Consider the following 25,238-nt stretch of genomic DNA (forward strand, 5'->3'; position numbering starts at 1 on the left):
CGCAGCGCACCCACCACCACCCCCACCTCGGCCCTCCCCCCCCCCCCCCACTTTTCCCGCAATACGGAACACCCTGCTGCAACTCGCCTCACACCAGCTGACCCCCCACAGGAACCCACGTTGATCTCCTCCCCCCCCCCCCCCCCTCACCTCACTTGCCTCCCCACTTACAGGGGTTTCTCTTTTTTTTCCCACTGTTGCATAGGCATAGGGAACAGTTAGTTCACTGGTCATGTTTCCCGACCAGGCCCCCTCCCTTATTGCAGACGATGACAACAGATGCATTAAATAGCTAGCAAGAAACAATCCCCTTACTGAACGCACGACGCCTGCCGCCCAAGGACTGCAGGAAGATGCGGGCTCGCACCGAAACCCCACCCACATTGGCCACGACCAGGATATGCCGTACACCTACAATCACCCCCCGTCTTTTATTTTGCGACCTCCTAATCACAACACTGGAGAGATGCATATATACCACACTACCGGATATCCTGGTCTCCACACACAATGGCTGCAAACAAGCTACGCCAAGCTTAACCGTTTGCTCCTATGCCTCAGTGAGCTATACCACTACACGTTTTGCCACACCCGCGTCAGCATATACGCACACGTCTGAAACACCACCTATCGACAGCTCCCCCACTATTGCTTAACCACAGCGGATTCCCAGGTCCTCAGTGGGGACTTGAGCGCTGATTACAACAGCGCTAATGCTTGACTAAACCTGCAATGTTTATGTTGATAATAAAAGATAAAATGCAGACCTATTATTTATACAACTGAATACCAGATTATTGTACATACATGTCTATGGATATTGCCGCCGGACCCCCGGGTTACCGGCTCAATGGCTGTGTCATCCAATTAAGGATCTGCTTGACTATTTATGGCCTGACCGGCCCTTGAATGCCACGAAATGTACACTGTATGATAACAATATTGTGCACAATAAAGGTCTTCCAAAAACAAAAAAAAACAAAAAATGAGATGGCAGTTGTTAATTTCTCCTGGGGAGGGGTAACTGGCCTTAAGAAGGTTGTTGTTAGCTCAGACCTCCATGTAGAATGTTTGCTTGGCAATGACCTATAGACTTCAGCCTGGTCTGAAGTGGAGTATAGGCCACATGCAGAAATGTTAGGCATCTCAGCACATGTGCTTGCTATGACTAGGTCACAGGTCAAAAATTGCAACACTGAACAGGCACTGGATTCTGGAATAATGGACCAGTTGCCTATCAGGAGGAGAAGCAGTAGGGTCAAGGCAGTGCCTTCCCCCTTGCCTCGGGATGAGGATCAGCCTTCTGAGGAAGCTGATTGTGAGCCTGAAGAAGGAACTTTCCTAGAAGAGCTTGAACCTGATCAGGTTGAGTTTCTTGAGACAGGGAGACCTTCCAGGGCAGATCTGAGGCAGGCGCAGTTGGACTGCCCTTCTCTTGAGCCCCTCAGACAGCAAGCTGATGCTGAGGCTGCAGGGAATGCTAGTGGAACCCATAGTCTATTGGGATGAAGGGCTCCCGTATTCAGAGGCTAGAGACCCCAAGCCTGGAGCTTCCAGGAGGTTGGTCATACCTTTGGCATTCAGGGGCTTCCTTTTGACACTAGCCCATGATATTCTCCTTGCAGGACATCTTGGCCAGAACAAGACTTGGGACAGGCTTGTCCCTCACTTTCACTGGCCTCACATGTCAGAAGACACCAAGGAGTTTTGTCGCTCCTGTGTCACCTGCCAAGCCAGTGGCAAATCAGGTGGCACTACAAAGGCCCCCCTTATACCACTACCTGTGGTGGGGGTTCCCTTTGAACGTGTAGGGATTGACATTGTTGGACCAATGGATCCCCAAACAGCCTCTGGGCACTGGTTTATTCTGGTGGTAGTGGATTATGCCACCAGATGCTATTCCACTTAGGACCACTACAGCACCTATTGTGGCAAGAGCCCTCTTGGGAGTTTTCTCAAGAGTGGGTTTCCCTAAGGAGGTTGTATCAGCCAGAGGTGCAAACTTTATGTCTAGTTACCTGACTGCAGTGTGGAAGGAGTCTGGAGTGAACTATAAGTTCACCACACCCTATCACCCACAATGCAATGGTCTAGTTGAAAGATTCAACAAGACCTTAAAGGGCATGATTAAGAGTCTCCCTGAAAAGCTCAGGCTGAGATGGGACATCCTACTGCCCTGCCTTTTATTTGCTTACCGAGAGGTCCCACTAAAAGGGGTTGGCTACAGCCCTTTTGAACTTTTGTTTGGGAATCCTGTAAGAGGCCCCCTTTGTCTGGTAAAGGATTAAAGGAAGTTACCTCTCAAACTTCCCAAACAAGGCATTGTGGACTATGTACTTGGTCTCCGCTCCCGGATGGCTGAGTACATGAAAAAGGCATCCAAAAACCTTGTGGCTAGTCAGGAATTGCAAAAGGCCTAGCATGACCAAAAGGCTGTGATGACTGTTTAACAGCCAGGACAGAAAGTGTGGGTGTTGGAGCCTGTGGCCCCAGCAGCTCTCCAAGACAAGTGGAGTGGACCCCACACTATTGTTGAACAGAAGGGAGAAGTCACCTATCTGGTTGACCTTGGAACTCCCAGGAGCGCCCACAGGGTGCTTCATGTCAACAGACTGAAGCCATATGTTGACAGGGTAGACATGGGCATGCTCATGGCTACTGATGAAGGACAGGAGGAAGAGAGTGACCCTCTCCCAGACCTGCTCTCTCAGAACCCTGATGATGGTTCAGTTGATGGTGTAGCCTTGGCAGGCAGCCTCACTGACCAACAGCAGAATGACTGAAGACAAGTTCTGCAGGCCTACAGACCTATGTTTTCACTAACTCCAAGTCAGACTACCTGGTGCACTCATGAAGTGGACACTGGGGACAGTCTGCCTGTTTATAGTAAGATTTACAGGCAACCTGATCAGGTCAGGGACTGTATCAGGACATAAGTCCAGAAGATGTTGAAATTGGGAGTCATTGAACCCTCAGAGAGCCCTTGGGCCAGTCCAGTAGTCCTTGTGCCTAAACCTCACACTCGAGATGGTAAGAGAGAGATGAGGTTTTGTGTCGACTACAGAGGTCTCAGTGCTGTGACTAGGACAAATGCCCATCCAATACCTAGGGCAGATGATCTCATAGACAGGTTGGCATCTGCCGAATTTCTGAGCACATTTGACCTGACAGCTGGCTACTGGCAGATCAGACTAGCTGATGATGCAAAGCCAAAGACAGCATTTTCAACCCCTGGTGGACATTATCAATTTGTGGTAATGCCCTTTGGTCTGAAAAATGCACCTGCCACATTTCAAAGGTTGGTGAACCAAGTCCTTTCAGGCCTGGATGACTACTGTGCAGCTTATCTAGATGATATGGCTGTCTTGAGCTCCACCTGGGAAGATCACCTGATCCACCTGAAAAATGTTTTGGAGGCCCTGCAAAAGGCAGGCCTAACTATCAAGGCTACAAAGTGCCAGATAGGGCAGAGTCAGGTTGTATATCTGAGCCACCTTGTAGGTGGAGGCCAGGTTCAACCATTGCAGAGCAAAATCCAGACCATAATGGACTGGACTGCTCCAACCACCCAGACTCAGGTCAGAGCTTTCTTTGGCCTGACTGGGTATTACAGAAAATTTGTCAAGGGGTATGGTTCCATTGTGACACCCCTTAATGACTTGGCTTCCAAGAAAATGCCTAAGAAAGTTCAGTGAACAGTCAGCTGTCCAAAGGCATTTGATGACCTGAAGCAGGTCATGTGCACTGCACCAATTCTGTAAAGTCTAGACTACTCCAAAGAATTCATTGTTCAAACAGATGCTTCTGAGTTGGGGTAGGGGCTGTGCTATCACAATTGAATAAAGATGGTCAACGCCAGCCAGTAGCTTTTATTAGCAGAAGGCTGACCCCTAGAGAGAAACATTGGTCAGCTATTGAGAGGGAAGCCTTTGCTGTGGTTTGGGCACTGAAGAAGCTGAGGCCATACTTGTTTGGTACTCACTTCAAAGTTCAGAAAGACCATAAGCCCCTCTTGTGGCTAAAACAGATGAAGGGTGAAAATCCGAAACTGCTCAGGTGGTCTATTTCCCTACAAGGGATGGACTTTACAGTGGAACATAGACCTGGGAGTAACCATGCCAATGCAGATGGACTCTCCAGATATTTCCACTTAGAACATGAAGACTCAACTGGTCAAGGTTAGTTTAATGTCCCTGCTTTGGGGGGGAGGGGGGTTGTGTAGGAGAGTAGGGTCTGCTTCCTATGGTTACCCCCACTTTTTGCTGTGATTCTCTGGTTTTTCGACTTTAGTCTGGCTGTGGCCCTGCTACTCAGGCCCACGGCCTAGATGTTCTCTCTCTAAATTGATACAATGTACTTTAGTTACATACCAGATTGGTTACTGGGTCAACCTTGTGAGCCCCTGTATAGTGTACCCTAGGTACCCAGGGCATAGGTGCACCCTAGGCAAGCTGCCATCCACAGACCTTTCATACACAGAAAAAATGTGAAGAGCAAAGAAGGCATCTCATGGTAGCAACACCATAGGGGGAACCTGACTGGTACTCGCCAGGAAACCAGCTTATCATCATTGGTTACCTTCTTTCCTGAAAGAAAATGTGCATGTGTGTTTAAGGCAAAAAGCCTCAACCCAATGAAAACAAAAGGAAGAAACCTAAATGTGAATGTTTTTTCTATATGTGTGAAAATAATCCACGTGCTCACGGATCCCGTGAGAACGAAAACAAAATCCTCACCAATAAAAATTGGTAAAGCTTACTTGCTGCTGATACTCTTTATTCCTGGTTGTAAGCTTTTCCACATTAAAAATGACTCCTATCAAGTCATAATCAATAACAACTAGCCATACCATATACTCTTAAGTGCATTATAATCCTCGGGGTTAATGCTAACTTTGGTTTGGCTTTATCAAAACATGTCATGTAAGGTGTCAAACAATTTGGAATACTTACCCCCCCCCCCCCTCCACCCTCCCCCCCCCACCCCCTCCGGCGGCGGGGGTAGCATTCCACCGTTCTAGAGGGAGAAGACATGTAGTTACTGGTAAACCCGGTTAAAGGTAAACAGAGCCTCAGCATCACAAAATGGATGCTGCTGCCACAGACTCAAGTCTACCCTCCTGCTGCTGGATGAAACTCCGGCAGGGGAGGCCTGGACAATAGGTTTCCTGTCCAGGGAGGTGCTGGCACCTCCCCAGACAGGCTTTTGTGAATTGGGGCAGGGAGGGCTGCATTCAGTGAATGCTTTCTAGACACTGCCTGAGCCACACTAGGTGCTCCATGCATTTCCCAGTTCAAACCGGTTGCTGGGGCACTCTGCCCAGCTCTGGCACGAAACTGGACAAAGGGAAAGGGGTCCAACCACCCCCTTCCCAGGTCCACCCATAGGAGGGACCTTAAAGGTAGTTCAGCCCCTAAACTTAGAATAAGTATAGGATCCCAGTCCCTAGGACTTTAGATTACCCTGGACAAAACTCTGAAACATAAATCCTGGACCTTCGACATTCCATTTCGACTGGAAGACGGAAGACATCTCCCTTGTGGTCAAGGAGTGACCACCCTTTTCAAACATGCACCAACAGCAACTTTGCCGGTCTGCATTTTTGAGGCTCCCGCCGGATCCCGAAGAATCTGCGACACAGGACACGGACTTCCAGACATCTCTGACCCCGACCTTCGCTCACAGCCAAGCTGAGACCCGTGGCGGACACAAGAGACGTGGGACCGGAACTCCCGGACACCCTGCATTTTGCAAGCTGCACTCACTTCCCGAGGTATCCCGGAGTTGTGCATTGGGGTGCTTGAAGCCCCAGCCCCGAGCACCATTTGCACCGAAGCTCAGAGGCCCACACTCCACGAGTGTCCCGTGGACCCCGATTTTGCATTTCAGCTCAATGCGTCTTCCCGGTTCCTAGTCCTTTGGCTAGTGAGCCCCCGGAAGACTTACTTTTGAATCCAACTTGCTTTCCTGGTTGCTCCATGCTTGCTCCCGCTTCCCTACAAAGGAGAAGCTCCACAGTCCTTGCTGGTCTGCAACGAAGCCAATCTCGACATCCTGCGTGGATTGCATTTACCAAGGCTTGTTGGGTCCAATCCGGATACCGACACCTCAGTCAACTAGATCCTTCGTGGGACAGTTCAAATCCAGCTCCTGGTAGTCGTCGACACCTCCTGGACCTCGTGGGTGAAGAGACAAGCTTCACCTTTTCACCTGAATCACCCTACATTGGCTGGCAGCTTTCCATTGCCATCCTGGTCATTGGCAAGTGACCCAGACTCTGTCCCTTCTGCTTTCAGGTTCTTCAGATCTTCGATCCACCTGGACATTTTTCCTCTGGACGCATGCAGCACTTCTTTGCAGCTCTCTATTGAAATCGACGCCGAAACCCGACATCAAAAGACACCTATGCACCCGGCTTTCGTGGGTGAGGTAACACGAGTACTCTGTAGTCTCAAGGGTATTGGCCCTCCTAGTGTCTTAGTCTAAAAGGGCTCCATCGTAGTCAATCCGGAAGTATTCTTAAATTGAAAATTTGTAACTTGTTTGTTTCCCATAGAAAGTCAATGGTAACCTGCAGCTTTGTTTAGACACTGCACGCGTCTCCCGTGGGCCTCCTACTTTCTAACCCTTGGTTGTTCCTAGAAGCCCCAGTGATTCCCTAGGCCTGCTTTCTATCTCAGACGTGGTTCTTATGCCTCTATTTTAGTATATGGTTTGTGAGGCCCCTAGGGCAAAACGTATACTGTGCAACTTATCGTATGCTAATTGAGATCCTTGTAATGGACTTTGCCCTCTGACCTTACAAAGAGTGCAGAGGGGTTGTGTTTAAAATAAATACATATATATTTGATATGGACCTTGTGTGGTGTACTTTCATTTGGTACTCAAGGGATTATAATTGGTAAAACAACTAGCTTAATTCGCTCTCCGAAGTCTTAGCCTGAAGACTGCTCGTCACAGCTCCCCCTAGGATAGCTTTCTATAAGGTTGACTTTACAACCACCATTAATAAGGGTCGATTAGACTGGTGCAAGGTGCCCACTAGAAATTGACTGCATCACTCGCATGGGTACAGAGTGGGCCGGACGACGAAGGTATATCAGGGCATCGTCCACATAAAGAAGACCATATGGGTGGTCTTCCATGTACTAATCCCCATGTGACCACTGTTCCTCGAAGTCTCTCAGCCACAGGCTCCATCACAAGCGTGAATAGGAGTGGTGAGAGAGGGCAGCCCTGTCTGGTATCCCTGTATAGGCTAAATAGGTCTGAGACCGCTCTACCTGAGCGCACTCGGGCACAAGGGTCAGTATATAATAAATTAACCCATTCAATACATTTAGGGCCCGACACACCCAAAGATTTTTACATTTTTTTGCATTTACAGCCTCATCTGTGACTCTGGCTCCCCTGATTATTGGGAGATTTGTCACTGCAGTGAGCTGTATTCATTCACTTTCCTGGGTGATAAGAAAAAAAACATACTTGGAATACCAGTGTTGGAAAAAGCCCTATGACTTTCTCTTTATCATACATTGAAAGCTGCGAATGGTGCAGCTTTCCAGACGTCACACTGAGAATATAAATACTAAAAAATTGGGTGTATGTTCCTGAAGTAGAGAAAATTGCTGGGAGTACTTCTGCATATTTTTGGGGAATTGAGCCTACTGTATTCAAGTCAGAGTAAACAGGTATGGCATTAAAAGCTACCGTGAAGATGCCAGAGCAGCTTATAGGCATCCCCTCAGATGAGTCTTTCAGATACTGCAATAAATGCACTAGTCAGACTACCAGATAGACCACTTCCCCATGTGTATTTGATTGCAAAAAACTATCAAATGGACTGCTGCTAAGATGACCTCTTTAAATCAAACATCAGTCTCTCCTGCAGCAGAGGCAGTCACCATGAACACTCCATAATCCCTCCTTAGCGATTCTGTAAATAAAATAAGAAACAAAGTTCCATACAGTCAATGTAAATTGTCAGAGGGATTCCTTTTTTTAAAGATCTGCTGCCATTTTAAGTGTTGTTAGTGCTCCAATTATTTTTTTCTTCAGTCGGTTTCTCAGTGGAGAGGTTGTTCCCCACAATAAATTTCACTTCAATCAGCCAGTAGATTGTAAAGCGCTACTTGCCACGCATGAGGGTATACAGGGTCCAGTTGATAGCCAGGTCTTGAGGTACTTTCGGATCTCCAGAAGTGATGAAGACCATAGGTGAGAGTAGCTTGTTCCACATATTCTCTGGTAGGTAGTAGAAGGAGCAACCTCTGCATGTGGGGGGTGAGTGTTAAAGAAAGGGATGCAGAGCAGAGGTATCTGCTGAGATAATGGATGTTCAGGCTGTGGTTCAAGTAGACGGGTCCGCAGTTGTATATGGCCTTGTAAGCATGGGTCAAGAGCTTGAACTAGCATCATTTCTGTACAGGGAGCCAGTGGTGTTCGCTGAAATAGGGGATGAAGTGGGTTCAGCTAGGGATATCCAGGGCGAGTGTGACTGCTGCGTTCTGTATGGTTTGTAGTCATCAGAGGAGGTGAGCTCCAATCCCTGCATAGAGAGCATTGCCGTAGTTCAGCCTGCTGGAAATTATTGTCTGGCTGATAGTACATCTTTGGGCTATCCATTTCGATATCTTACGATGCATGTGGAGGACGAAGAGGATGGAGATGGAGTTGACCTGAGTTGGCATGGTTAACCTTCTCAGAATGATGTCTAGGTTCCTAGCGTGGTCAGTGGGGGTGGGAGTACGTCAGAGTTCTGAGGGCCATGGGGGGAGATTTGTATCCGAAAATCAGTGCCTCTGTCTTGTCCATCTTAAGCTCCATGCAGTTGTCCTTTATCCAGTTGGCAATGTCTGTCATGCAGTTGTGGAAGTTGGTGGGGTCTTTGAAGAGAGAGAAAATGAGTTGTTTGTCGGTGTAGGATCAGCTGTTGAGTCTGTCGGTTTTGGTGATGCTGGCAGACGTTTCATATAAGTGTTGAAGAGGGTCGTGCTGAGTGAGGATCCCTTGGGTACTCCACAGAGGATTTCCTTGGGTTCGGAGGTGAAGGGGGAAAGTCTGACTTTTTTTGTTCTTCCGGTAAGGAAAGAGGCAATCCATCTGAGAGCAGCTCATTTTATGCCTATGTTGTGCAGCCTTGAGATGAGTGTGTATTGGGAGATTGTATCGAAGGCTGCTGAGAGGCCTAGGAGTATCAGAGCCGTGTCTCCTCAGTCAAGTAGGACTCAATCAGTAGCCGTGGTGAGGGCTATGTCAGTGCTGTGGTAGCTGTAGAATCCAGATTGGGAGGAGTTGAGCAGGAGGTTCGTTTCAGATGTGAGGAGAGTTGTTGATTGATGGCTTTTTCTAATACTTTGGCTTGGAACAGACTAGGGAGATCGGTCCGTAGTTGTTGAGTTTGCTGGGGTCTGCCAATGTTTTTTTTTTATAGGGTGTTGACTTCTGCATGTTTACAGGCTTTGGGGAGGGGAAGGTGGCCCTGGCAATTGAGGCGTTAAAGAAGATGATGAGTACTTGGCTGATTCATGCTTCACCTAAGTTGAAGATGTGGTGAGGGCATTGGTCGGTTGGGGCCCCTGATTGGACCGAGTTCATGGTAGAGGCAGTGTCCTGTGGGGCGACCTTGCTTCAATTGGTTAGTCAGATGTCTGCAGAGTTGTTGTGTTGCTTGAAGAAGTTGGTGGGTGGTCTTTGGCTGGGGTTTGAAGTTTTAGTAGGTGTTGCTGATCTTCTCGTGGAAGAAGTTTGCAAGATTGTCGCAGAGTTCCTGTGGGGAGGTAATGTAGCTTGTTGAAGCTGAGGGGTTGACTAATTCTTTTACGATGTTAGAGTACTTTGCTGTTATTGAGCTTGATTCAATGCTTGAGGCAAAGGCCTTTTCCTTCGATGCTCTCAACTGTCTGTGTTAGAGGTTGAGGGCTGTCTTGAAGGCGATCTTGTTGGTTGTGTCGTTGCTTGTGCTCCATCTCCTTCCCAGTTGTTTACAGTGTCATTTAGCGGTTTTGATGTCTTCAGGGTACCAGCTAGCCTGCATTGTGGATCTTCTGTGGGTGTTGTTGCCAATAGGAGTGACTCTATCTGTGCACATGGTGATCCAGTTTTTTACGTTTTTGACGCTCTGGTCTAGATTGTTGGGGAGATGGGGTGGGTCACGTTGAGAGCATTGATCCATCTGTCCTTTGAGACTTGGCTCAAGCTGCGGTGGGGGGCTTTGGGCAGACTGAGGGCATAGGTCAGTGAGTAGTTGATGTGGAAGATGGAGTGGTCGGTCCAGGTGAGTTCCATGGTTTGGCTGTGCCTGATGAGGTCGCTGGAGGTGAAGATGGAGTCTAGCATGTGCCCTGCGGTGTGTGCGGGGTCGTGGGCGAGTTGGGTGAGTCCGATGTTGTTCATGCTGTCAAGGAGGTTGGTAGTGTTAATGTCATTGTAGTCGTCAAGATGGAAGTTGAGGTCGCCGAGGAAAACATAGTTCTTGGAGTTTGCGGCAAGAGGGGCGATTAAGTCGTCTATGAAGTTGCAGAAGGTTGGGTGAGGTCCTGGAGGATGGTAGGCGAGGGTGCCCCTGATGGTAGTTTTTCTGTTTGTTTGGAGTCGGAAGTTGAGGTATTCCATTGCTGAGATATTGTCGTCATTTGTTGTGGTGCATCGGATGGATTCTTTTTGTATGATGACGATCCCTCCGCCAGGCATGTTGATGAGGTATTGGTGGGTGATCTTGTATTCTTCAAATGTTGCAGTGGCAGTGTCAGGCTCATAAGTGGGGTTAAGCCAGGTGTCAGTGAGGAAGAGGATGTCCGGTATGAGAGCTGAGATGAGGTCCCAAAGTCTCCGAGCTATGTTTGCAGTGAGCGTGTGTTGAGAAGTTCTCATCCGAGTTGGTGTTTTTGTTCAAGTGATGTCTGTGGTGTGTTCAGGGTGGGGCTGGTCCGTGGGCTGGTGTGTGCTGTGGCAGGTGAAGTGGCAGTGGGTGCAGGTGAAAAGTTGTATCATGGAGCATGATGCCAGTGTTGGTTGCGGTGTCAGGGGTGTAGAGCTCGGCAATGGGTTATCTTGGAGTGCCAGGGGTCGTGGTGCTGGGCATGGTCCAGGCACGGATGGGTGCAATTGGGCTTGCCTTTAGTGCTCCTTTGGCAGGTCCGCTGCTAGGTAGGCTCGCTGCGGCTTGCAATAAGTAGGTTCTAGGGAGAGTGAGGCTTCTGTTGGCTTGAAGAACGGTGAGTGGGAAAACCCGGGCATCTTCAGTGTTAATGGGTCAGGCTGGAATAAGTAGGAACTGTAGACCACATGCAAATGGCAGGCATGGTGTTTAGGTTAAAGTTGAAATAGACTGGTCTTGAGTGTGGAATGGATGCATTTTGTGTGTCAAACAGTTTGAAAGCCAAAGATCCTAGGCAAGTTTGTCAGGTACATGTATCTCAATATATTTTTAATGGGCAGCAGTCTGTTGACTTATGATACCTAAATTACTTATACTAATAATCATATTCTCAGTGTTGCAGCACTTCACCATGAGGGTAGGATTAGCCAGGTATAATCCAAATGAAATGGAGATTGTGAAATTTTTTTGTTGTGAGGTACGAGTGAAAATATTTCAAAAACCCTTGTAGTGTGAGGGGAATACGGATAGTGAAAATGTTCATCAGGACTGTTGGAATGGTGAATATATAGTAAGGTTTGCTGAGTCAGGGGAATGTGGGTATTTTAGAGATCTTTTTCATATCAGTGGAGACAGGATCGGATAGTGATCCAACATTGATTTAATTTGCCAAGTCTGCCAACAGAGAGGCACCTGTTTAGTTAGAATCACTCCTATTAAAAGCAACATAATGCTGCCATTTCAAAAAGTTAACTGTACTTACAAATGCTATTGTTTTACCTCTACTTGTGAAAATTATGTCTCCTTTATCACTTTCTACAATAGGCAATGAAAGGGAGTCCCCTATCCCTTCCTCCCGCCTGCACAGTGAAAGCTCAGTCCCGGAGGAGCTGGGTAGCCTCCCCGCTGAAAGCAGAAGCCATGATCCAACGGAGCAGCTCGAACACAGTGCAATTACTGAAGATCTTGCTTCCTCACAGGAGTCAAAGCCACCTATGCCTCCCAGTAAACATGTAAGTTATTAATAGGCATGTTGAATAGCAATTAATTGATTTAGTGTGTTTTGAAATAATGAGTTGAAGATAATGGAGTGTGAAGAATAAAAGTAAAGAGGTAGAAAATATATAAACATTTCATATGGTGATAATGGTACAAAATACTCATACGTGGTAGGAGGATACAGGTAGAATAGGATGAAGTAATGATGAATCTTGATAGGAAATAGTATATGTTTTAAAAAAAATCTTTTTATTAAAATTTCGTCAGTTGCAGTGTACAGTATATCATTGACAGGAGATTTGGCAACGTGAACAAAGAAGCATACATATCTGAGTCAATAAACCAATAGTATAACAGTTATTCTGGATCTCATCACCGTAACACGTTGATCGGGAACCCTCTTTTCCCACCTGTTCTCGGTCTCAGTATCTTCCCTCCCAACCTCAAGGATCCCTATATGCCCCCCCATCGTAAACAAATCTTTTCAGCTGTGCTGCACGAGTCAAGATCGGCTTTCCATTGACTCATCCTCTGGGAGTGGGCCGCTCCCCACGCCCTGGCAATATTCTTGGTCACCATTGCCACCACCAATATCCAAATTCTCTGGTATTTCGGCCATGTCTGCTCGCCTGTTACACATAGTATGTGCCATCTGGCATCTATGGGTTTTTCCTGCCCAAGGACTTCTGACATAACTTGTATTACTTTTCACCAGTATTGTTCTATAACTGGGCACTCCCAGATAGAGTGGAAAAAGGTGAATCTCTGGTCGCAGCCCCGTATGCATAGGTCTGTGTGGATGCGTCCTAGCTTGTGCATGACTACGCTTGTGGAGTAGGATCTGTGAAGGATCCATAGCTGGACTAGCCTAAATCTCGCTCTGACTGCTACCCCCCTTCGGCTTTGTATGGCCTCTGCCCATCATCGTCTTTCAATAGGCCAATGTCTGCTTCTCAGGCTTCTCGCAGAGTCTTCAGGGGATCGGGTGAATTGTTAATAATCTTTTTTATGTGAGGTATAGTGCCTTTTCTTGAATTGGATCTTGTAGAAGTCGATCCTGCAGGGGGGACGTACTCTGGACCTCGTTCCCCCTCTCAAATATGTCATCGGAGTGCTTGTCCCAGCTGCGTGTACCTATATCTCTCTCTATCTGTTAGCTGGTATTCCTTCTGTAAATCCTCAAACGAAATTATTGCCTGACCTCTCCATACATCCCCCAGGTGAGCTATATCTAACAGTTTCCATTTGTTAAATCCCCGTAGCTTGCCAACCTTCTCTAACATATCACTGTCCCAAAGCGGGCTTCCTTCTGTCAACCTATTTTCCCACCCAAGGAACTTATTGGTCTTCTGCCATATGTCTAGCACCGTCTGTGTATGCTGGGGCATAAGTTTTCCTGCTATTCTCCAGTACAGTGCACCTGGATATCCCCTTGGCCCCATCACCAAGTGACCTACCCTATGTGCTGGGGCATTCCTGTCTGCAAAAATCCAGTCATTAATTGTTATTCGCTGTGATGCCTAGTAATATTTTTTTAAGTCCGGACCGCAACGCCACCCTCGTATACTCCTTTCTGGAGTTTGGTCAACACTATTCTCGCACCTCCCCCATCCCATAATAGTTTCCGCAATTCGTTATCCACATCACTGAAAAACTTATCAGGTTCCTTATATGGGATGTTTTGGAGAACATATAACGTGTGGTAATGACATAATTTTGAAGAGTACCGCTGTCCCCATCAAGGAGATCGAAAAAGTCCTCCAATGAGCGACAGCCCTTTTCAGGCATTCTAGTTAGGGCTGCAAGTTTTCCTTCACAACTTTTGTTTCTGTTTTAGCAATGGTAATACCTAGATATTTGAAGCTATCTTTAGATTGGAGCTTTATCTCTCCCGGGAGTGCTGGCGCTGGTCCATCCGAGAGCATGAATATGAGGGACTTATCCCAATGAATTTGATACCCAGAATATCCCCCGAATAAGTGGAATATTTGAAAAAGTCTACTGATTGTAAAACGAGGCCTTGTGGCATACAGTAGTACATTGTCTGTATATAAGGATGTGCGTTCTTCCCACTGTCCTTCACCTGTTATTCCGGACACCAACGGATCCCCTCTCACCCATGCAGCGAGCGGCTCCAACGCCAGCGCGAATAGGACAGGGGACAGTGGGCACCCCTGCCTCGTTCCTCTATGCAGGGTGAAGGATCGGGAGACAGACGGTCACCCACACCCTAGCCAGTGGATTCATATATAATAACCTGATCCAGGATAGGAATTAGGGGCCAAACCCAAATCTCTCCAGGACCTCAAGCAGGTAATACCATTCAATACTGTTGAACGCCATATGTGCACCCAATGACAGCAGTGCTGTTTCCTCCCACGAGTGGGATTTGGTCAGGTGCATCACTCCCCACAGGCATCTCAGATTTAGCCTGGTACTTCGATGTGGCATGAATCCGGACTGGTCGGGGTGTATCAGCGTCGTGATCATCCCCCAAAGGCGGTTCACCAGGACTTTGGCCAGGATTTTAACTTCTATGTTTAACAAGGATATCTGCTTGTAGGTAATGAATTGTTCTGGTGGCTTGCCCGCCTTAGGGATTACCACAATGGTGGCTGTTCGCTGGACTGGTGGTAGGCAACCCCTGTCTCTAAGCGGATGCACACAGTGTTTGCTTAAATACCCCTCACACACCAAAAGGGCCCTTGGTGTCATGCTTCATCATAGGAGTTCTCCCGCCTGCTGCGGGACGGGGCGTGCTACGACCTACGACTAACCGGGAGCTCTGTTCTAACAATACTATGTGTAGTGATGGGGTAATGAGAGGAAGGGTCTGGAGTGAATAAAGGTAGGTGAATTCAAAAGGACCTGGCCTCATGGACTTAAAAAACATTAATAGGCTGTCGAGGCTGGACCTGTTAAAAAGGTGATGAGGATATGTCCTGCCTATAATGTGCGGATACTCCTATAAAGTCAACATGTTTCCAAGCAAAGGCTTCTTCTCTCAGGACTGAAAGATCCCCTCAGTACTCACCAGGTTGATAAAACCAAGTAGGTGTGCTATATACAAAAGTGTAAAAATGAGAAAAAATTCAGGAATTTCATGCACCTAATACAATACCTAATAGTACCTCTAATATTTTAATCTGAAAGAGAAAGTACAATTAATAACTCTTTCCGATGCGCAAACACGCGAAACCTGTAAAAGGAAAATAGATAAAAAAATATAAAATTTCCACATGGTGACTGTAGTGTATTCTTAGTCCTAATAATATCGGGGTTTATCAGTGCAATGACCTGTGGAAAAAAGGAGACAAACGAGACACACACGCACGGAACAGAAAGCACACACATTCATTTTTTGAGACTAGAGTAATTGTCAAAAGGTTCGTATGTAAATGATGTCTTCAAACATTGGTCAATACATACTATGTAATGTAGGAGATCATGCTCCATGAGCCTCTGTAACGGTTAGGGAAGGGTGTCGCCCACGAATTCTGTTAAAGTTGGAAAAAAGTTTTGGTAATTGCTGGTAGATGTCCGAAGCTTGCAACACAAGGGTTTCCTTAACGGCTATGCCGTACGTACGTCTCGTTCGACACTACCTCGCTCCAAATGACGCCGGCCCGCGGCTCCGTGGTGAGAGAGGAAACCGCGGGGATGCTCTATTTATTGGCCTTAGGTGGCTGCACCTGTGAGGAGACATGCCCCGACGTACCCGGAAACAAACCCCTCTTGGTTGCTAGTAATTGTTCTGAGGGCATGCGCTAGAGCGTCATGCCTGTTGCCATGGTGATGCGGATACATAGGCAGAAGTGAGTGAAAGACCAGTAGTGAGCCTGCAACTAGAGTGCGACATTGCCGAACCTACTTGGTTCACGGAAATGTAAGAGTTATGATGATACACAAGAGGAAGGGAGTCAGAGCCCTGTAGTGGGGCTGCAGACGGAGCGCCGCATTGCAGCCGGCGGCTCTTTCAAATGCAAAGTGAGTGATATAGTAAAAGCACTGTCCCCACAGTACAGCCGTAAAGCACCACGTAAAAAACACTCCAATGCAGAGATATTAAGAGGAATGAAGGGAGAATACAGCACTCTATAGAGAAGTTAATAGAGTGTTTGTGAGGAGTGCAGAAAAAACTGGCATGGTATTTAAGCAAACACTGTGTGCATCCACTCCAGGATGAGAAACACAGTTCCCTAACACAGTCAGTACTTTTATGTACAACCCCCCTTTATGGTGGATCTCTTTGATTTGACTACAGAGCATTCGAGGAGTGAGTATCTACCCTAGTGTCAGTGTACGACACTACCTCTTCACTCCCTAATCTCTTTACTTAAAACCCCTGTCTCTAGCCTCATCAATCATTTTCAGGAGGTGCGGTGCCAATACACTTGCTGTGTCCTTCAATAGCTCAGCTGACAGGCCATTAGGCCCGGGGGCTTTCCCTGCCTGCAGATCTTGTATGGCTCCTATAATCTCTACGGTTGTTATATCTTTCTACATGAATCTATCCTCTTCTGACAACGTGCGGAGCTGGACCTCAACTAATAGTTCTCAACGTTTCGGTTCTGGCAGGGTTGGAGGTATAGACCCCTTCGCAGTACTCCGCGAAGGTCCTCGCAATTCCCTCTCCAGTGGTGTGTATTACCCTCCGAAAGTCACATATATCCGCCATCCAGTTGCGTTCCCTATCCCTCTTTTCCAACCATGCGATCATTTTGTTAGCCTTATCGCCTAGGACTTCGAGCCTTCATTGTGTTGCTAACGCAGTGGATCTTGCGGCGTTGTCCGCAAGGTCTCTCATTTCCTGCTTTTCAATGTTAAGATGATACATGAGTGGTGGGTCAGCTTCTTCCCCTGCTAAAATCCCGGTCTCCCCGTGGCTACTTCTCCTTCTTGTGTATCCCACTGCATCTTTTTTCTTTTTTACATCCCCCAAGATGAGCCTGAATATGTCCCCTTATCACTGTCTTAAATGCTTCCCATAAGGTACATGCCGAATCCACTGACCCTTGATTTTCTTGGAAGTAGAATTGTGCCCTCTCCCTAATTTGGTCAACTAGATCCTTATTCTTAAAGACCCAGTGGTTTTTTCTTAGTGGCAGTATGTTTTTTCTCGATAGACCCTTCAGGGCCACTTCCACCGGTGAATGATCCGAGATACCTCAAGGTTTGAGACTGGTGTTTCGGAACCACCCTTCACTCCCCCTGTGTGTCAAAACATGGTCTAGGCGAGAGTAACTGCCTTGCACTGCTGAGTAGAAAGTATATTGTCGCTCTCGGGGATTGTGTAGTCGCCATGGATCCATCAGGCCCATGGGTTCCATGAATGTTCGCAATGGCTCTGATCCAGCGGCACACCAACAGATACTCCAATACCATATAATCACCTGGGCCCATAAACACCCACACACACACACTTAGTTGAGTAAACCTCTGGAGTCAAAGTTTTATACATTTCTTCACAGTTTTCAAGATTAGTTATTCAATACTCCTGACTAATCTTTCATTGATCAAAAAGTTCTTGCCTCTGGTTGATGGACCATTAGTTGAACTAGTTGATGGTGAAAATGACATAAGTTAACTTATTCTTTACCTAATGTAAATAACCACAGAATCTGGAACGTTTTAAATTTTTATTTAATTCCAAAGCGCATGTGAACCATCTAAAATACATAGTGCATTCACCATCATTCGTAGGAGAGAAAATTCATTTAAATCATCAAACATACACTTTGGATTCATGCAGTGATCAGTGCTCAGAAAGGGAGAGGACAGAGAGAAAAGAACATCTGCAAATATCACAAAATTAGAGTTACCACGAATGGTGTGAAGACCAACCCCCGGGCCAAAGGGCTGGTAAGGGTCTTCCGGGAAAAAGCAGGCGGCAAAGACTTCAGGACAGGATAGATGACCTCTCTAGAATACAGACGACTGCGTTGCACCCCTCTCTGACACACTCTTCCTCCTCGAGATTCTTCTGCGATCTTCTTTCTAATCCTAATTTATTTAGGATATTAGGCTCTGCATTCAATTATTCATCAGCATCTTACAGCATTTCTCCCAGCAACAGCACCTCCCGCAGCAACAGCATCTCAAATTGTGCTAACTAACTAACTAAAGCTATCTCAATTATACCTTTCGTTCTTCACGTACCGCCCATTAATGTTTCAATATCGTAAAAGTACTAAATCTGATTGGTCAGGCAAGGGGGAAGATGATCACACCATGCTTATGTTCTTTTTTTCTGCCAGACCATTGTTCATAAACCCATCCCCTTAAGTTTTATTCATGATCTTTATTTCCAACCCGCATTCAGATTTAATCTGCAACATTTGTAATAATTCAACATGTAGATCCATTCAGCTTGAACTTTTCACCGCTTGTTCTCAGGCAAAGTCATCTTGCGATCTTGGCTTTGTTTCAGATTAGTGTCATCAACCTGGGCTCACTTTCAATAGACATGCGCAGTTGTACAGTACAGTCATATGGCTCAGCTTACTTCAGTTATGCAGGAGAGGTCCAAATGTGCACTAGTGATAAAGTCAGAAAGACAGATGTTACTTAAAAAAACTAAATGGTTTCACTGCATACCACCCATCTATACTCTATTCCCCTGTATTTATTCATTCTTTTCCCGCGTTAGCATTAGTAAAATCACTCGATTCAGTTTCAAGCAAGAAGATGCAAAACGTGCCTTCTGCTCATACGCAAGAATTTCCCTCCAAGCGACGACTCGTCATACTGCGTAGATGCAGTTGATGCATGCGCAATAAAGATTTCCTGTTTAAAGCCATCTTAGTCCTTCGTTCATAGTACTACTATTAGTAAACACATAAGCAAACTTCACTAACCCGTGTGTTGATGTGGTGCGCATTAGTTTGACACAAAACAGTTTTTAGGTCTCGCGCCTAGTGGTACACTGCGCAGCAGTGCTCGCGCAGCACGAGACATTTTGTGTGTGAAAAAACGGAGAATATTAGCTGACTTATGAATCGCACACGCTTGTGCATTTCCCTTTGAGTGCCCCCATTGGCCTTTGCATGCCGCTTATTGTAAAAGACTGCACGCAATTGGCGCGAGGCGCGCGTATAGCTCCTCCCATGGCCTATTGATGTCTTTTACCCGCACCAAGCGCATAATAGACACCAACAGGCCGTGGGAGAAGCAATGATCGTGCCCAGACACAGGCGTGTTCTCTTCCAGGGGATCCTCATCAATAGTCATAAGCATTAGAATATTCCCGCCCATGCGCGGGACCCCGTAAACACTATATTATATGTGCCCCACATATATATATATACATATATATATATAAATAATATATATATAAAAACAAGCAATAGCAGCCAAATCACATTAGAGCTGAAATATGCTGTGAAGAATTTCCACCATACATGTATAATAAGCATTAGAAACATGAGAAACAACACCAAAGATTGTTTAGAAATTGTTTTAATGCTCAGAAAGCAGTAGAAATTCTCATAACTCACTGGAAGCATAGGAAGCTCCCAGGCTGCATTGCAAACACACAGTCTAAAAAGACTGAAAAGCTAACCTGTAGCTGAATAGCAATAAACTGACACTGTGCCTTTAAGGCACTCATGACCCCCTGTATCCCATCATGCCCCAGGGGTGACAGTTAGGTCAGTTGTTCTTTCCGGCTCCTTCAGTGAAGGACCCTGGTTACACAGCTCCACTATTTTTCTGGTTTTTGACAGAAAAATACCTCATTTTTGACAACTTTTACTCTTACTTCGACATCTAACATCTAGTCAAGTAAGATACTGCTTGTTTTCAGCAGTTTAGTGAACATTTTCTTCTGAGAATGCCTTCACTCTTTGATAAATGTCCTTCTTGTGGCACCATCGCCGTTCGACGTCGAAGCAGAGAGCTCCGTCGACGACTGGACATCGTCGTTCGACATCGAGAGAGAAGCTCCCGTCGACGACAGGACATCGTCGTTCGACATCGAGGCAGAGAGCTCCGTCAACGGCCGGTCATCGCCGTTCGACGTCGAGACAAAGGACTCCGTCGACGGCTACTCATCGCCGCTCGACGTCGAGAGACTACAGATCCTCTCATGGACATTCGAGGTCGAGATTGTTTGATCCTCCTACTCCTCGAAGGCGTTCGACGGCGAGAAAAGAACGCTCGACGTCGAGGCATTCAGATGCAATCATGGTGACGGAATCTGCTTCTCATCATTCATCTTATCGGTCCTCTGGCTCCTCAACTGAACATTCAAGGTCCAGAAGCCCTATACACAGAACTCCTGAGCGTCGACCAGATCCGTCGGCCGAGCGAATCAGGCTGTCACCTAGATGGTACAGATCTTTGGACCATTGGCGAGATGAAGGGGCTACCAAGCGTATGCAGAAATATGCCAGCCCACACCAAAGGTCTCCTCTCCAAGATCTGGTGGAGGAGATGGACAGGCGTAGCCCTCCCAGGCGCAAATCCCCTGTGAGACTACCCACCAAAGCGCCCATAAGATCCCGATCTCCTAGAGGGGAACCTCGAATAGAAGGTCGGATAAGGTCTCGCTCTCCTAGGGGCAAATCGCCCGTGAGATCACCAGACAGATCTCCCAGAACATCCCGATCTCCTAGAAAGGAACCTTGGACAAAAGATCGGATCAGATCTCGCTCCCCTAGACTGGAGGAGCGTTCAAGATGGTCACGGGAGCGGAGACTCAATGCTCACCGTAGACGTCGACGTACTCCGTCTACTTCTTCAACCTCTTCTACCAGATCGTCCAAGAAGGACTACTCCCCGACGTTGACGGACAGTCCTGCGTCCAGGTCCTCCCCAGTGGATGACATTGGCACGTATCTGGATGTGCTGCAAAGAGGAGCGCTTAAACTGAACATCGAGATGTCTGTCCCTCAAGTAACAACGACAGTCATTTTTGAAACTTTACACAAGAAGGCCATCTCCAGACCTCTGCTGCCTTTAGTCCCGGGGATTATGGACCCTGTCAAGGAGGTTTTCCTAACCCCAGCAGCAATCAGAGCAGTACCGGCCCGCATTCAGAATAAGTACAAACCGGCGGCTTCTGACCCGGTGTTTGTAAAGTCTGACCCTCCAGCAGACTCTGTGATTGTCGCAGCGGCGAGGAAGACACATGCGGTTGCTGGTTCCTCTTCAGTCTCGCCAGATAAGGACAGCAAAACTCAAGACTCCTGGGGTCGAAAGGTTTGCAACTCTGCTGCTTCCACTCTTAAGGTCGCTAGTGCAGCTGCGCTTCTGGGTCGATATGACAGAGCCTTATGGGACTCGATGGAAAGATTCAAAGCCAAGCTACCAAAAGAGGACCAGCAGGACTTTGAAGAAACTGTTACAGAGGGGTGTCTGGTGGCGAATCAGATGATAAGCACGGCCGCGGATGGGGCAGTGCTTTCGGCTCATTCCTATTCCCATGGAGTTTGTGCCAGAAGATCGGCCTGGTTGCGCCTTACAGGTCTGAAACCGGATGCTCAGCATCGGATTCTGAATCTTCCCTTTTCGGGTTCCGCTCTCTTCGGAGAACATGCGGACGAAGAGATGACCCGAATGAAGACTGAGCTGGATACGGTGAAGGCGGTGGGCTTGGAGCAGAAAAAGGAATTCAAGCACCGCTTCAAGACTAACAGGGGGAGAGGGGCTCAACAGAGGGTTCAAACCCTCAGTGGTCCCAAAACAAAACTCAAGGGAAACCCCAGTTCCGTGGCAAGCCCAGCAGAGGTAGAGGAGGTCACCAACAGTCCTCCAACACCACAAGAGGAGGAAAGGCCTGAACAGACTCTTCCTCTGACGCCGTTGCCCACTCCAGTGGGAGGAAGTGCTTCACAACACCTGGCAGAGTGTGTCAGCATCACAAAAGATCAGTGGGTGCTGAATATACTGCGCAATGGATACAGGATACGTTTCCGTGCTCTTCCAAAGACAAAAGAGGCCATCAGATGGTGGACTCGGAGAAAGAATGTGATGGTGGGGGTGCCGTTTCACCAACCCATTCCTTCCCAGTCTATAGTGACGGATGCCTCCCTGCAAGGCTGGGGAGCACACATGGGTCAGCTTCAGATTCAAGGCCAGTGGTCTGCGCAGGAGCAGACATACCACATCAACATGCTGGAACTCAGAGCGGTATTCCTGGCTCTCAAAGCTTTCCTACCAGCGATCAAATCCAACTCAGTCCTGGTTCAGACGGACAATACGACCACCATGTTCTATCTGAACAAACAAGGAGGCACAAGATCTCGCCCACTATCTCGAGAGGCTCAGGCAATCTGGCATTGGCTTCTCTCTCGAGGTCTCACAGTAGTGGCAGTGCACCTTCCAGGCGAGTTGAACGTCAAGGCAGATGCACTCAGCAGGCACTTCGATGATCAGCCAGACTGGGTGCTAAGCGACGAAGTAGTAGAAGAGCTTTTTCGTTGCTGGGGTCGTCCATCCATAGACTTGTTTGCAGACGACGAAAACACCAAATGTCACGCCTTCGCGTCCAGGTTCCACAGGCCAGGAACGCAGGGGAACGCTCTACTGTTGGATTGGACAGGGATGTTCGCATACGCGTTTCCTCCCCTAGCGCTGATGCCGAGAGTAGTTTCCAAGCTCCTCAGGTCGAACATGGAAATGATCCTGATTGCTCCGGATTGGCCTCGGCAGTGGTGGTATCCGGACCTTCTACATCTGTCTGTGTGTCCACACAAACGGCTCCCTTGCAGGCCGGACCTGTTGAGCAAGATGAACGGGAGGATAATGCATCCCAACCTCCCATCATTGAGCCTAACAGCATGGTTAGGCTCAAGGTTATCAATAAGTACTGTATACATCCAGCCTCTGTGATTCAAATACAAATGTTAATCTGTCTGTTTATATTGTATTAATTCCACATTAGACTGTAATGGGCTCCTATTGAATTGAAAATCTGCGGCACACGGAGAGAACCATTTCTTGGCTGTCCCCACACTTGCTTTTTCTTGGCTGCCCGCCCAGTGGGCGGTTGTGTTTTATTGGTTGTGATGCCAAGGGTCCGGTTTATTTATTTGTAGTTTTTCATCAACATTCTACATGTTCTCAGGTCCGCCTGCAGACCCTGAACGTCCCCCCCCCGCCCCCTTCACGTCTGACACAGGAAAAGCTGACAGCAATGTCATTGGCACATTGTGGCGTCGACAGAAGCTCTCACGTGGCGACACCATAAGTACTGTATACATTCAGCCTCTGAACTTGGGACAAACAAGTTCTCAGCTCCGCCTGCAGACCCTGTCCCCCCCATACCCTCCCTTCTTTGCGTCTTGACACAGGAAAAGCTGACAGCAACGTCAGTGGCATATTGTGGCGTTCGACAGAAGCCCTCACGTGGCGACAACACTCCACGCCTCACATACAAATTAAACTCATCGTCGCCTTCATAATGAACCTCAATCAGATGGTCTAACATCTCAGGCTTCCATAAAGAGGGTTGTAATTTGAGGTCGAAAAATCTGCCATACCATGGGCTTCATAACTTCGAAACTAAGCCAGCTGCATTATGCCGACAGGCCTCAAACAGGGCCAACTATGTCCATGGTTATTGTACATCTTTCAGGGACGTCAACCTATTGCTAACAGTCGCGCTCAGCATTTTAACGATTATGAAATGAATCGCTGGATTATTTTGGATCATTCTTTAGCTAAAATGTGGGTGTTCCAAATGACAATGCTCCCACCCACATCTCTTGCTTGTGCCTTGTGCGGGGTGGCAGCCCTATACCAGCGGACCCCAAGGGCTGTAAAGCGTTTGTATGCCATCATGCTTTAATGAAAGAGTACAATTACAGATGCTAATGCACAAAATGTTATTGCTCCTCGTCACAATCATTACTTCCTAAGGGTATAATGGGGAAGTAAGGAACCCTGAGAATGCGTTAGAATTAAAAAACGTTATCCCAACTCATCAAGCTGGAAAGTCCTGTTTACCATGTGCAGCTCATACCAAAATACACATAGCACGTGAAAGAGTCTAGATGAAGACTGTTGCAAGCCCATTAAAGGGTTTACAGCTCCCCGGGACATTGGCAGCAGCCTCAGAAGCTTTTTTGTTTGTTTGATTGTTGTGTTTTTTTTGGTTCAGAGTGTGTAGCAGTGCCTCGAGCTATGCTCGGCACCAAGCACCGCCCTTTCCATTCAAGACCCTGCCCCTTATTCTCGCATGGCAAAGTCGTTTTTTCCAAGTTGACAGATTTGTAATGGTAACTAACTCGACAAAACGCTTTGCGGTATGTTGCACCAAGCGATCATCTGTACAGCACCTTAAATACTCCACCCCCCCCCCCCCCCCCCTTCTCGCTAGGTACCAGGAGCATTCCACTTTACCCCTCCGGATCGCATATAACTGGTTGAGCAGATTTCCTCCACCTCCCTCATCGCAGAGTGTCAGCTGCTGACTTCTGCCCTCCCTGGTTTCTTCCTCTTCACTTCGCCTGGTGCGGTACGATTCGCATCTGCCAGCTTGCCATCCAAGTGGAACAAAGCATTTTAATCACCACAAACAGTGCCTCAAAATACTGCCTAGCCTGCTCCTCGCATCATAATTACACAGATCGCATGGCACTGTGGAAAGGGCGGCCGCGTGGGCCCACGCGTTATCCTTTTCCTGTGTTTGCCCATTTGTTTTCTAATGGCACTCATCTTCTGCGCCCCAGCTTGCTATCCAGGTTAGGAACTGCTCAATGCTCCCTTTTGACGGCTGCTAAGTCTGCAATTTTTCTGAAAAGTTAAGGTGCAACATTTGGAATGTTGCACACTTTTGTTTCCATAAACAGCCCCCAATTTTGCCTGACTTGTATTTTTTTTATATTGGAGTAGCAGGACTGGAGAATAAGAAGCATTTGCAATGCAATAGGTCGTTCATTCCTGAAAGTTTGAGCAATTGGCCATGTATTAATATTTGCATCATCAAAAGTTCAAACCTTTAGTAATGCGAGACCTATTGCATTGCAAATGCTTGTTAATACTTGTTAGTGAGTTAAAGGAGCGGATTGTTTAATTCAAGTCTCTTTTCTACGAGTCCTTGCTCTGTCAGTCCCCTCTCTGATGGCATTTTGAGCCATCATAAAATTACCCATCCCAATCGGATGCCAACTTTAGCACATCTGAGTTTCTTTTCCTT

General features: G+C 47.3%; 1 protein-coding gene across 2 annotated transcripts in view; it reads left to right on the forward strand.

Moving 5' to 3' along the window:
• CEP350 (centrosomal protein 350) overlaps positions 1 to 25,238 on the forward strand; it is a 1,459,870-nt gene that overhangs the window by 1,207,071 nt on the left and 227,561 nt on the right. For both annotated transcript variants that reach the window (XM_086955422.1, XM_086955428.1), the window contains one exon: positions 11,924 to 12,111. In XM_086955422.1, coding sequence (XP_086811548.1) covers positions 11,924 to 12,111 — 188 coding nt within the window. The remainder of the gene's footprint in view (positions 1 to 11,923; positions 12,112 to 25,238) is intronic.

This window comes from Lissotriton vulgaris, chromosome 1_1, assembly GCF_964263255.1.
Source record: "Lissotriton vulgaris chromosome 1_1, aLisVul1.2, whole genome shotgun sequence".
In the NCBI taxonomy this organism is placed as follows: Eukaryota; Metazoa; Chordata; class Amphibia; order Caudata; family Salamandridae; genus Lissotriton; species Lissotriton vulgaris.